General features: G+C 48.9%; 1 protein-coding gene across 2 annotated transcripts in view; it reads right to left on the bottom strand.

Moving 5' to 3' along the window:
• Positions 1–12,742, bottom strand: part of FNDC1 (fibronectin type III domain containing 1) — a 111,452-nt gene extending 98,710 nt beyond the window's left edge. For both annotated transcript variants that reach the window (XM_065931031.1, XM_065931030.1), the window contains exon 1: positions 12,457–12,742. In XM_065931031.1, coding sequence (XP_065787103.1) covers positions 12,457–12,568 — 112 coding nt within the window. In that variant the 5' untranslated portion in view covers positions 12,569–12,742. The remainder of the gene's footprint in view (positions 1–12,456) is intronic.
• Positions 12,743–13,268: the final 526 nt, after the last annotated feature.

Genomic DNA, 13,268 nt, shown 5'->3' on the forward strand with positions numbered 1-13,268 from the left:
CCTGATGCAAAGAACTGACTCATTTGAAAAGACCCTGATGATGCGAAAGGTTGAAGGTGGGAGGAGAAGGGGACGACAGAGGATGAGATGGTTGGATGGCATCACCTACCCAATGGACATTGAGTTTGAGTAAACTCTGGGAGTTGGCGATGGACAGGGAGGCCTGGCGTGCTGCAGTCCATGAGGTCACAAAGAGTCGGACTCGACTAAGCAACTGAACTGAACTGAATCTCTTAAAACTCTAATCCAGTCTACCCTTTATCCCTCAGAATGTTCCTGAGTTGTTCCCTGCAACAAAAACTCTTTACTACTTCAAAGCATCAGTGGATCCTGTGGAACTCATCCCAGAGACCTCTCACAGGATCTCAAAGACACAAGAGACACACACAACATGCTCAGACAATAGCCGTGTCTCATCTCCCAGAGGTCTTCCTTCCTGGGTGTTAGAGTCAAAGTGTCGTCATGACAACTGTAAAACAGGATCAGCCCAGGTCTCAGGCAGGGAGCATCATATTCTCCATCCCTCTTTTCTCTTCCCTTTCACTGTGGTTTGCATCAATATCTGTAGGTACGTTTGTGGATTCTGAGAGTTATTCAACATAAGCAAATGCTTCAACCTTCCCGGTCTATTAGAAAATAATCGAAAGAAATTGTTGGGTAGGGGAGTGACATGAAAGTCGCTCAGTCGTGTCCAACTCTTTGTGATCCCATGGACTATACAATCCATGGAATTCTCCAGGCTAGAACACTAGAGTGGGTAGCCTTTCCCTTCTCAAGGGATCTTCCCAACCCAGGGATCGAACCCAGGTCTCCTGCATTGCAGGCGGATTCTTTACCAGCTGAACCACCAGGGAAGTCAACAGAAAATGGTATTAAAAGCAGCAGGGCCAGGGGGTGGTTACAGCAGAAAGAAAATGTGGCGGCTTTCCATGACACAAAGAGTGTCAGCGAGTCAGACACTCTGGGAAAGTCGGGCTGCCACCTAGACGTCTCCACTAGGGAACACAACCTAGATAAAAGAAAGACCGTCACACATCCCAACTTTTACTAAACAGGAACATAATGCAGACTGCATCAGCTTCGAAGTGCACCCACCAGGCCAAGTCCTTGGACAAATTTGGTGGTTCCCCTTGTCAACCTTCCCTGCTGGCTCAGATGGTAAAGAGTCTGCCAGCAACGCGGGAGACCCAGGTTCGATCCCTGGGTTGGGAAGATCCCCTGGAGAAGGAAATAGCAACCCACTCCAGGACCCTTGCCTGGAAAATCCCATGGACAGAGGAGCCTGGTAGGCTACAGTCCATGGTGTCGCAAAGAGTCAGACACAACTGAGTGACTTCACTCACTTGTCAATCTTACCATTCTAGGTACATCAGTGTAAAAACATTCAGACTTAACACTCTCTGGCGGGTGAAAGCTGTTAGAAAGTGCTAGATGATCTTATGTTGCTTCTGATCACACTTGATGCCATTGTTCATTGTTACATCAACTCCAGCTCCTTTAATAAGTCTTTATAGCCTGTGTCTTTGAGCCTAGCAGAGTTCCTTGCCCATAGAAGACCTGAGTGAGGGAGTGAAAGTCGCTCAGTTATGTCCAATTCTTTGAGACCCCATGGACTGTAGCCCACCAGGCTCCTCTCTGTCCATGGAATTCTCCAGGCAAAATTACTGGAGTGGGTTGCCATTTCCTTCTCAGGGGACTTCCCTGAGTTAACTATTTAATCACTTACTTTATGAATGAAGGCTATAGCCAGGCTGGATCTATGAATGCAGCTCACTGAATGTGTGTAGGTGTTTGAAGCTCTGGGCTGACAGTTCAGCACACAATACATCACAGTGACTCATGTCTGCCCACATCTCAGCTCCAGGCCAGTGTTGGAGGCTGTGTGAATTCTTTCACCTACTGAAAAGGAATTGTGTTGGTATGTAGGCATACCACAGGCCGTGGGCTGAACTGTGTTCTCCGGAAAGATATGTTGGGTCCTAACACCCAGGACCTGTGGATGGGATTTAGAAACAGGTTTTTGCAGATGTAATCACATTAAGATGAAATCATGCTTGACTAGGGTTGGCCTTGATTCCATACGACCAATATCCTCATAAGACGACACACAGGGAGAATGCCACGTGGCAAGAGAGACAGATGGAGTGATGCGTCCACAAACCAAGAAACACCAAGGATTCTGAAAACCTCCTGAAGCTACGAAAAGGAAGGATTCTTCCCTAGAGTCTTCAGGGAAATTATAACCTTGTCCTGCAGATCTCAGATTTCCAGTCTACAGAGCTATGGAAGAATAAATTTCTGTTGTTTAAAGGACCACTCAGATTGTGGCCTTTTGTCTCAGCAGCCCTAGGAAATGAGTGTATCAACCATGTAAAAGACCCTGATGCTGGGAAAGATTGAAGGCAGGAGGGAAAGGGGACGACAGAGGCTGAGATGGTTGGATGGCATCACCAACTCAATGGACATGAGTTTGAGCAAGCTCTGGGAAGTGGTGAAGGACAGGGAGGCCTGGCGTGCTGCCGTCCATGAGGTCGAAAAGAACTGAGCGCCACTTAGTGACTAAACAACAATAACCGTGTAAATAAAGTTCTTCACTCTCACCACGGGTGGGACTTCAACACGCCTCCAAACCCACCTCTGACTCCACCGGTTCAGGCGAGAGGGGCGCAGGCACCTGCCCCACACCCACCAACCCCACACACCCAGCTGGCATCAGGCCAACACACACAACAAGTAGAAGCAGGACAGACTTGATTTACTTGGACTCCAAAATCACTGCAGATGGTGACTGCAGCCATGCAATTCAAAGACGCTTGCTCCTTGGAAGAAAAGCTATGACCAATCTAGACAGCACATTAAAAAGCAGAGACATTACTTTGCTGACAAAGGTCCATAGAGTCAAAGCTATGGTTCTCCCAGTAGTCATGTACGGACGTGAGAGTTGGACTATAAAGAAGGCTGAGCACCGAAGAACTGATGCTTTCGAACTGTGGTGCTGGAGAAGACTCTTGAGAGTCCCTTAGATGGCAAGGAGATCAAACCAGTCCATCCTAAAGGAAATCAATGAATATTCACTTGAAGGACTAGGAAATGAGTATACCTACCATGTAAAAGACCCTGATGCTGGGAAAGATTGAAGGCAAGAGGAGAAGGGGATGACAGAGGATGAGATGGTTTGATGGCATCATCAACTTAATGAACATGAGTTTGAGCAAGCTCTGGGAGATGGTGAAGGACAGGGAAGCCTAATGTGCTGCAGCCCATGGGGTCTCAAAGAGTCAGACACGACTTAGCGACTGAAAAACAAACAACAAATGTCATATGTAATAAACACCAGAGAAAGCACATTGGTCATTCAGTGAATATTCACTAAGCACCCCCTATTTCCAGACAGCATTCCAGGCAATGGGGAGACTTTGGTGAACAAAACTGACCTAACATCATATGATCACAGAGCTTTGGTTCCAGAGGAGGAAGACAGGCAATTACCACCACACACGTGAAATAGACACACTCTCAGGTAGAGACGGAGGTTGTGGAGAAAAATAAAGCTGGGAGAAGAAGCAGTGCAGGGTAGGGGTAAGATTACACTCTTAAATGGTGGGGAGTGAGATTTCATGAGAAGGTGAGATCTCATGAGAAAATGACATCCCATAAATAACCTGAACACGATGAGGGCTATCCCATATGTGTTTATGGACAGTTGTTCGGACCAGTGGAACTGCAAGTGCAAAGGCCCTGGGGCCGGGAGGTGCCTACCACACAAGGAACCAGCAAGGAGGCCCAGGGATGGACGCTGAAGGTGAGGGAGGGCCTGGTGTGGAAGATGATTATGTGTAGCCTCAAAAACTTGCTCGGAATTGGTTTTTTATCTGAGAGAGACAGAATGTCATGTGACTTCAGGCATCATGAGAACCACTGTGCTGGGGGTTTGAAAACAGAGTGTAGGGGGAGAGGGCAGGAGCAGGGGGACCAGTGAGCAGGTTACTGCAGTAATCCCGGTACGATGGCGTGGACCAGGGTGGGCATGGTACTTCCCTGCCAGATTCCTCACCAGAATATCTAATACACACAGAAAATACGGGCAAACTAACTGCTGTGATCTCAAGCAGAATGGGCTAACACATACACTTTTTAAAAAGAGACTTTTTGCCAATCTCAAAAGATTACATATACGAGTCCATTGATATGATGTGACTTTTTTTTTGGTCATGCCACACAGTATGCACACAGTTAGGGATGTTAGTTCCCCAACAAGGGATTAGACCCCCTCCGGAACTCCCTGCAGTGGAAGCGTGGAGCCTTCATCACTGGACGGCCAGGAAAGTCCCTGATATGACATTCTTGAAACGACAGAATTACAAAGATGGAGAATGGATTGGTGGTTGCCAAGAAGGAGGGGAAGAAGGGAGATGGGCGTGGCTGCCGAAGGGGAGTGGGAGGGGTCTTTCTGATGGAACGTTCTGTATCTCGACTGTGATGGTTGCACAGGCTACACGTGTGATAAAATTATACACACACACAAAAGCACATGACACTGGTGCACGCTGGATAAAGTTGACGCATGGCACCAACGTCAGCTGCCCGCCCAGGGCAGTGCGCTGCGGCCCTGCAAGATGTTACCTGGGGGAGAAACCGGGGGACGGACACCGGCTCTCTGCATTACTTCTTACAATTGCAAAGAGAATCTACAACTCCCTGAAAACAAAAACTTCTAAAAACCATTAAAAAAAAGAATCTTTTACACCTATAACGTCGTCCAAAGCCCTATTGTAATCTGCCATAAGGCACAAGAAAAACAAACAGAATGGATGAAGCATGAAGCATAGATTGCATGTAAGATATGAGTTTATGAAATATAGATGAAACTCACAGCTTGTTTTAATTATACACCATGAGTGAACAAGAAGCAGATTGTGAGAAAAACATGGACTTCATAAGCTTTATTAAGAATAATAAGTTATTTCCCTTTAAAACATGCTGCAGATGGAACATATGCTGGAACAAGAATAGCACTTACAGATAGATGAGGATGGAAAGTCATTAGGTGTGAACATGCAATCTCTGAACTGACAGTCACCCCCTAAATCGACCACCCACCGGGTACAGTCCATTCAGGTCTGACATTCCTGTCTAGGGCAACAATCCCTTAGAGCTTTCTTTAAACTGACCCACAGCGAGCACAATAAGCCCCCCATCCCCTTCACCCCCACACTCCCACCCTGCACCCACCCACCCCCATCCCAGCTTCAGTGGGACAGGCCGGCCTCCACTCTCCACGTGCTAGGTGGAAGCCTCCGGCGACAGCCACACAGCCAGGTCATCGCCAGTGCGGACAGGCTGAGCCTTCTCGGCAGAGGATTTTATTTTCATAAAACTCTACGAGGATGAGGTGGTACTGGCCTCAGGAGATGGTGCTGGCCGCTTTCCCCTCTGTTGCCCCAGAGGACCCGCTGGTGTTAGGAGGCACCCTGGCTTGGTTCAGATGGCAGCTCGCGGGGCCCACGTGCCCCGGCCGCCCTCGCCTGACCTGGCCTGGCCTGGGGTTGCTCCTCTGAGCTCCCAGGAAACCACACGTGCCCCCTAGCTCTCCGGCCTCTTTGGCCCTGGCCAGCCCTGGGCAGCCCAGCTGCGGTGACTGTTGGTGGGACTGCATGGGTGGACAAACGTGGAGTCATCTCAAATTAGGAGCCATGGTTACACAGCTGCTCGGATTGCTTAACACGATGCTAACTGGTTCCAGCCACTGCTTGGGGGCGCAGGGACCCACTGTCCACCCCTTTCCCACAAGTCACACAGGTGCATCTGCGACCCACGTCTGCCGGCTTGGACCAACCATCTGGCCACGTAAAATAGCCTTCTAACCCTGAAATGCATCTTAAAAAGCAGAGGCATTACTTTGCCTGCAGCAAAGGTCCATCTAGTCAAAGTTACGGTTTTTCCAGTAGTCATGTATGGATGTGAGAGTTGGATGATAAAGAAAGCTGAGGGCCGAAGAATTGATGATTTTGAACTGTGGTGTTGGAGAAGACTCTTCAGAGTCCCTTGGACAGCAAGGAGATCCAACCAGTCCATCCTAAAGGAAATCAGTCCTGAATATTCATTGGAAGGACTGATGCTGAAGCTGAAGCTCCAGTGCTTTGGCCACCTGATGCAAAGAGCTGAGTCATTTGAAAAGATCCTGATGCTAGGCAAGATTGAAGGCAGGAGGAGAAGGGGATGACAGAGGATGAAATGGTTGGATGGCATCACTGACTCAATGGACATGAGTTGCAGCAAGCTCCAGGAGCTGGTGATGGACAGGGAAGCCTGTCGTGCTGCAGTCCATGGGATCGCAAAGAGTTGGATACGACTGAGCGACTGAACTGAACTGAACTGAGTTATTTCGGTGTACTTATTAAACCCATCTTAGGATTTGCATCTGTCTCCCTGGCTACAAAAAGAATCCACAGAGCGTGGCGGGGGGTGGATATTGAGAGAGACAGTTTCACTAAAACTCACCCAAAACTGACTTCCAGCACTCAGAAGGCAGGCACCACCCCTTGGGGTCCCCGGTCCTCACCCATCCTCCAGCTGCTGCAGCTCTGGCTGAAATGCAGATTCCAGGGGTACTCCAGCAGCTAAAAAGGGCTGCTGACCTCAGCTTTAGGTGTAGGCTTCAAGTTCTTTCTCACCAGCGGTCAGGTGAAAATTGCTAACTTGCAGGCATCACAATGAGTGGTGTGTCCTTCCTAGCTTAATATCTGAGGGAAGCTCCAGTGAGTAGCAGAAATGGGGGGGGGGGGGAGGCAAAACACTAAGGGAAAACCAAAGCAGGTAACTGAACGTGTGTTCTATAAAGCCCCCCAACCACTGGGAATGCAAAGCGAGGCGCCAGTGGGCAGCGCCGCGCGGCGGGAGGCCCGGAGCGCCCTCTAAGGGCCGTGGACCGCAAACACTGCCGCGCGCCAGGCCGGGAGCCGAAGGGGAAAGAAGCTGCGAGAAAAAAAATGTCTTCCACATGACGTCACCTAATACTCAGGGCCACAAAAATTCCTTCTTCAAAATTTCTAAATTTTAACCATCTGATCCATGGAGAACTTTCCTTAATAAGATGATAATAGTAACACAATTCCCCCAAATTAAATCCATCTTCTTTGTAACTAAGACAAGAATATATCTATATATAAAAATACATATATAGAAAAAATAAAATATATATATATAAATTAAAAGATTTTAAAAAAGGAAAAGACAAGTATGACGTCTTAGAAGGAAAAAAGGATGTTTGCCATGTGTTTAACCAGTATCTCCCTGATTTTAAATGCTCTAACGCTGTCTACTAAAATAATGAAATATCCATCCCCACCCCCCAGTTACCCAGTCCTCCCCAAAGGCAGCCAAGTTTTCAATTTCAGGTGTATCCTAACATAAATATTCTATGGCTAAACATCTGATTACATATACATATAGATTCTTTTCTCTCCTTTATCTTTATATATTTAAATACTCACCCCCATATTTTCTAACTGAAATGAAAGCTTCTGATAAGAAGTTTTATTGTCACTCAAGAAACTCCTAAATTCCAAAGGGACCAATGAAAAGGATCTGCTTCTTATCAGCAAAGTCTTGTAGACTTTCCTGAAATCGGTGCATCTAATCACCTCCCCCCACTGTCACCCCATGCAGTAGCAGAATAATGCCCCCCCCCCAAAATGTGCGTGTTCTAATCCCCAGAACCTGTGAATGGGTGACCTCACACAGCAAAATCAACTTTGCACATGTGATTAAGTTAAGGACCATGCAATGTAATCACAAGGGTCCCTAAAAGCGAAAGAGGGAGATTGAAGTTTAGAGAAAGTGATGCATGGATGGAAGTAGAGTGAGGTCATTGCTGAAGAGGCCACCAGCTGAGGATCTCAACACTTCTAGAAGCTGGAAAGGATGAGAAATGCATTTTCCCACAAGCACCGAGAAGGAACACAACCCTTGATTTTAGCCCAGTGAGGCCCATTTCAGACTTCTAACCTCCAGAACTATAACAAATGTGTGTTATTTAAAGCCACTAAGTTTGCGTTACTTGTTACAACAGCAAAAGGAAACTAATACACCCCTCCACTCCTCATCCCCAACCAGGCCACTTTTCAGGGAACGGGCCCTTAGGTCTTAAACAGAGCTAGGAACGGTCTTGGTAAGATGGTACCCTGGAACTGACCAGTGATAACTTTCCAGGGACACAAGTTATCGCTCTGCAATTCTATCACAGACTCTAAACACTACTAATGAATTCTGTGCTCAGTTGACAAAAAACAGTTTTTTCATCTGAGGGGAGGGGGTCCAATGCACAAGATAAAAAGAAAGGGGGAACTCATTCCCTCCTTTCAGAGGACAGAAGGAGGAGGGAAACTCTAAGAGCTACATGGAGCCTGGAGGGCTCTATGAGAGCCTTTGAGGGTTTCTAGGGGCAGAAGGAAACTTTCCATTTACTTGGTCTAATGGGGATTGACTAACTGGCCTGAGGTCACAGAGAGGTGAACGGGGACAGCGTGAAGACAAATCCACACACCTTGATTTGAACCTACTTCCTTTCTATACACCAGTTGTCATCAAACTTCCTGTTCTCAGATTCCTTTCTATGCTTAAATTAATGAGGATCTCACAGAGGTTATGTTTATGTCTACTTACTAGAAATTAAATCTTGGAAGAGGTTAATCTACATACCTATTAATTCATGTTGAAATAGCAATGTAAACCATTACAAGCTGTCATAACAAACTGGATTTTATAATAAACTGTTTTCCAAAACAAAAAGAAATAATGAGAAGAATGGCATTTTTGGCACGTTGGCAAATCTCTTTCATGGAAGACAGTGGGATCTCCTATCCAATTGCAACCTATTGCAGTATATTGTTTTCGCTGGAGTCCCCCAAAAACATCAGGCCTCATACAGATATTGGAAAAGTATTTCAATAGCCTTACAGATAATTTTGGAAAGTCTTTGATACTACACCAAAACTCATCAAGTAATAATTCCTTAAAGATTAGTTGTAGTGTACAATCTGAAACCATATAAAGAATTTCTCACATTTTGTTAACATTAAAAATCCACTGGGCTATTTTGAACTTTGATGGATCTTTTAGCCAGGCAAGTTTTCGTAACTCTGTGCATCAGTCACCTGGATTTACCAGTTCACTTGGCTGTGCAGAGCATCTAAACATTGATACACTTTATAACACAGTATTCCAAAATCATTTACATCACCACCTATCTTGTTAGAAAATTGCCTAAATAGTGGGACACGTTCAAGCTTAGGATGTTGGCGGTGACTTGGCAAAATTCTAATTTTCACTTGACAGCTCAAATTTTCTCACTGGCAAGACATACGAGCAGTTATTTTACCAGAAGCAGCAGCCCACCTTTGTTCATTTTTTGAGATGTCTGCCAAATACCCAAGTCAAACTAACTGTCTTGTTCACAGCCATTCTTTCTAGTTAAGGTGGTGTTCCGTGGGATAAAAAGCAGCTAGTTCAGCTCACACCTCACACTATCACACAACTGCTTTCCTGCACAATTACCAATGAACTTCCCTGGTGGCTCAGATGGTAAAGAATCTGCCTGCAGTGCAGGAGATCTGGGTTTGATCCCTGGTCAGGAAGATCCCCTGGAGAAGGGAATGGCAACTCACTCCAGTATTCTTGCCTGGAAAACCCCGTGGGCAGAGGAGCCTGGAGGGCTACAGTCCATGGGGTCAAAAAGGGTCAGACATAACTAAGCAACTAACACTTCCACTTCGCTGATGAATGTGGGCTGTCAGAAGTACTAATCATGCCTTTCCCATTTCTTCACACAGCATATTAAAAAGATATGCAAAAAAAAAAAAGACATGCATACAAGGGTAGAGATTTGGTAAAATCTATCATTTTTACTCTTGCACCAAGGACATTCTTAACTGAAACTAGCATATCCTTTCTGAAAGATGCAAAGACCCTGAGTTCATGAGGACACCAATGCCAAGATTCACCCTAAAGCACCACCAGTTTTCCCACTAAACTTTTGCACTGTCTCCACAGATACCAACACTGTGAAAAAGGCAAATAGTATCTTAGTATTACTTTGAAAATTGCTTTGACCTTGAGGATTCCCTGAAAGAGTTTTCAAGCTTTAAAGAAAAATAAATCACCCCAAATCACCCTAAGATAGCCATTATAAATATATGACAGTGTGTGTGTCCTCTCATATGGTTTCTAGAAAACTATCTTATCAGACTGACAAGTGCAATCATAATTTTAATGGTTGGGTTGTATTTTATTGTAGGGAGGGCGGAGGGGGGTGAAAGGCATCACATGCTTATTTCGTTTTACATTTTATTTGGCCATCAAGATGAAGGGTTTATTTAGGTCTTCAGCATGCCCTGCAAATCATCTCTGCTTTAAAGAAAGTTCCTCTGAGCTGTGGTGGGTCCACCACTAGGAATCTGTCTCTGGGGGATTTCGTTGCAGGGATTCTGGTCCCACAGGTCTGGGGACTAGGAGAAACTCTGACTCAAGAAGCTTGCTAAGCTAGTGCATCAGTTGAGCCAGAGAGGAAGCAGTGTGCTCACAGCCCTGCTATAAGACCCAGAGTACAAGTCTGGGGCAGTGACTGCAGCTATTACAGCAAGACAGACAGGAAGCCTTCCGGAGAAGCAGATGAAATACATTTTGTGACCCCGATTTCTTCCCCAGCACGGGGAGCTCTCGGCAGGTTACATCTGTTCCTTTCCTTTTATCATTTAAATCAGTGGATATGCATTTCAAAATACTCTTGTCCTCCTTTGTCTCCTCTAGTCTGGTCATCATTTTCCTGCAAATCCCACATCAACACAGTAAAGAGAAGTGCCAGCAAGCGTTCCAGCTCCAACATTCCACAGCTCAGTGATTTACAGAGCAGAAGGCGAGGGAAGAAGCCGCAGAGAACACAGCTGGGTCCCGGGAGCAATCACAAGCCACCCCGACTTCAGACCCACTCAAACGTAACCCATCAAGCAGGTGGCAGTGCAGTCTAGCAGGTCCAAGGCTGTAAAATGCCAGCATGGCACCGGCTCCAGTTTCAGTCGGTTTTCTGACACAAAAACTCTTTCAACATTCAGAGAATTTTAATTTAGAGGGGGAAACAAAAGCCATGGGTTGTAGGTGGGGGAGTCAAAAGCTTTTAAAATAGTCTTATTATTGATAAAATACTATTAAAAAAATATTCAGACAATGCTTTCCTAGAAGTAACTAACAGAGAGGAAAAAACCCACAGCTGGAACTGTCTTTTATGAACAAGTGGCATTCTGGCATCTCAGCACTTGGCATAATCCTGAAGCAAGCGCTACATATGAGGCACCCACCAAAAAGAGTCACCAAGCAGAGTGGCCCTTTCCCCCTTTCACTTGTAGTAAGAGGGCAATGGAGACACGAAACAGTCTCACAAAGCAAGTAGCCCTCCTTGGAATCGCATCTGAATTTTTTATAACCCAGCTGGGAGTGAACAGTATCAACAAAAATGTCCATTTCTTGGATTCCTACAAACCGATGACATAAATAAAAGCCACGTGGTGTCGTGTGAAAATGCCTGCACAGAAGGTGGAAACGAAGGCCACCAACGGCTTGGGGACGAAACACCTTGTCTCTCTCTGCGGGAAACCTACGAGAAACGTGAACGCAGCGCGCTGGCATTTTCGGAAAAGCGGTTGCTCACATTTCAGCCTCCGAAGAAAGCATCCAACCCGTGCCCAGCCTCGGCCTTAGGGGAAGGGTGAGGTCCTCCCGAACCGACTCCAGATTTCCCTCTCTCTCCTCTCAAGACAGAAGTCCTCTCCCAGGTCTAAAGTTCCCACCGAGATGCACCCTAAGAGCGCGGCTTCCCCTTGGGTCCCGAGGTACCCGGCCGCCCCGCGGCGGCTCACGGCTCTCCCCGCGCTCGTGGACGTATCCTGCCTGTCCGCCTCCCTCTGGTTTCCGGGGAACCGTCCACCACACACCAGGCATCCTTGCCTCGGGGGCAGGTGAATAGGAGGAAAAGAAGGATGACCCGGAGGGAAAATTCTGGGCGAAGGAAAGCATCGCCCCCACTCCCCCCTCAGCGCCGACAGGTCGCTTTTCTTTTCCTCCCGCGCCCCCCAGCTATTCTTTGCTTGAATGCTCCTGGGATGTCCGATTCCGGGCATTCGACGGCAAAGTTGAAACGAGGAAGCTGAGGTTCCCTGCGGCTAACCTCATCCCTGCGCTCGCCTCCCGCGCGCGAGGCACCGAACACCCGGACCCCTCGCCCCCAGCCGCCCCTCCGCGCCGGGACTCGCGAGCGATGAGGACGCACAGGTTAGGGACCCGTCATGCAGCCAGTACAGAGCAGGGAGGGCGGCGGTGCCCGGAGCGACAGGCGGTCAAGGGGCGCACGGAAAGTGGACAGAGGGGCGCCAAGAGCCCGGCGGCCGAGCCCGGGACTGCGCGTACCTGGAGCAGCCCCCGCCGGGGAGACGACGGGCAACAGCGCGGCCAGGAGCAGCAGCGCCGCCCAGGGCAGCGGGCGCCGCGCGCGCGGGGACGCCCCGACCTCGGGGGCCATCGCGAGCCCCGGGGTGCGCGGCCGACTGGGCCGGGCGGGCGGGCGCTGGGCTAGAGTCCGGGAGCGCCGAGGGGCTGCCGTCGGGTCCCCGCCGTCGGTGTGCGTCTGAGCGCTCTGCGCCGCGCCCGCGCGCCCCTGGCCCCGCGCCGACAGCTCCCGGCCCCGCGCCCCGGCCGCCGCGCTCCGCACTGAGGCCGCCGGCCGCCGGCCGCGCCTTTTAGCCGCGCGCGGGCTCCCCCTGCCGGCGCGAGGGCGGCGGGGGTGGCGGCCCGAGGCGGGCGGGGCGCGGGGCCGGGGCTCCGGGTGCCCGAGAGCGGCGGAAAACCGCTGGGTGGGTCTGAAAACGCAGGGATTGCGGGGCGCCCCGGGTGTCTAACCTCCTCTGGTTTACTGGTTCAGGAAAGGGCCCATCACGTCCAGTCGTCGCCAAACCCAGGTGTGCTTCTGTCACCTTAAATAAAGACCTCTGGCGTCCCCGGTGGGGGCCCTGGCCAGGCTCCTTCACCTCGATCAGCACGCGGCGGTCGCCCCTGCGGCTCACCCCCGCCTTCCCCACATCCATCCCGCATCAGAGACGGGGTGTTCGTGTCCTTGGACACCGCTGCTCCCGGCTGTCTTGTGCGGAGTCGGTGAACTGGGTTCAAAGGAAGCTCCTGTAAACGCGCGGAGAGGCGGAGCGCTGGCCTGTTCTCGCTTGCTG

The sequence above is a fragment of the Muntiacus reevesi genome, chromosome 3 (genome assembly GCF_963930625.1).
Source record: "Muntiacus reevesi chromosome 3, mMunRee1.1, whole genome shotgun sequence".
Taxonomy (NCBI): domain Eukaryota; kingdom Metazoa; phylum Chordata; class Mammalia; order Artiodactyla; family Cervidae; genus Muntiacus; species Muntiacus reevesi.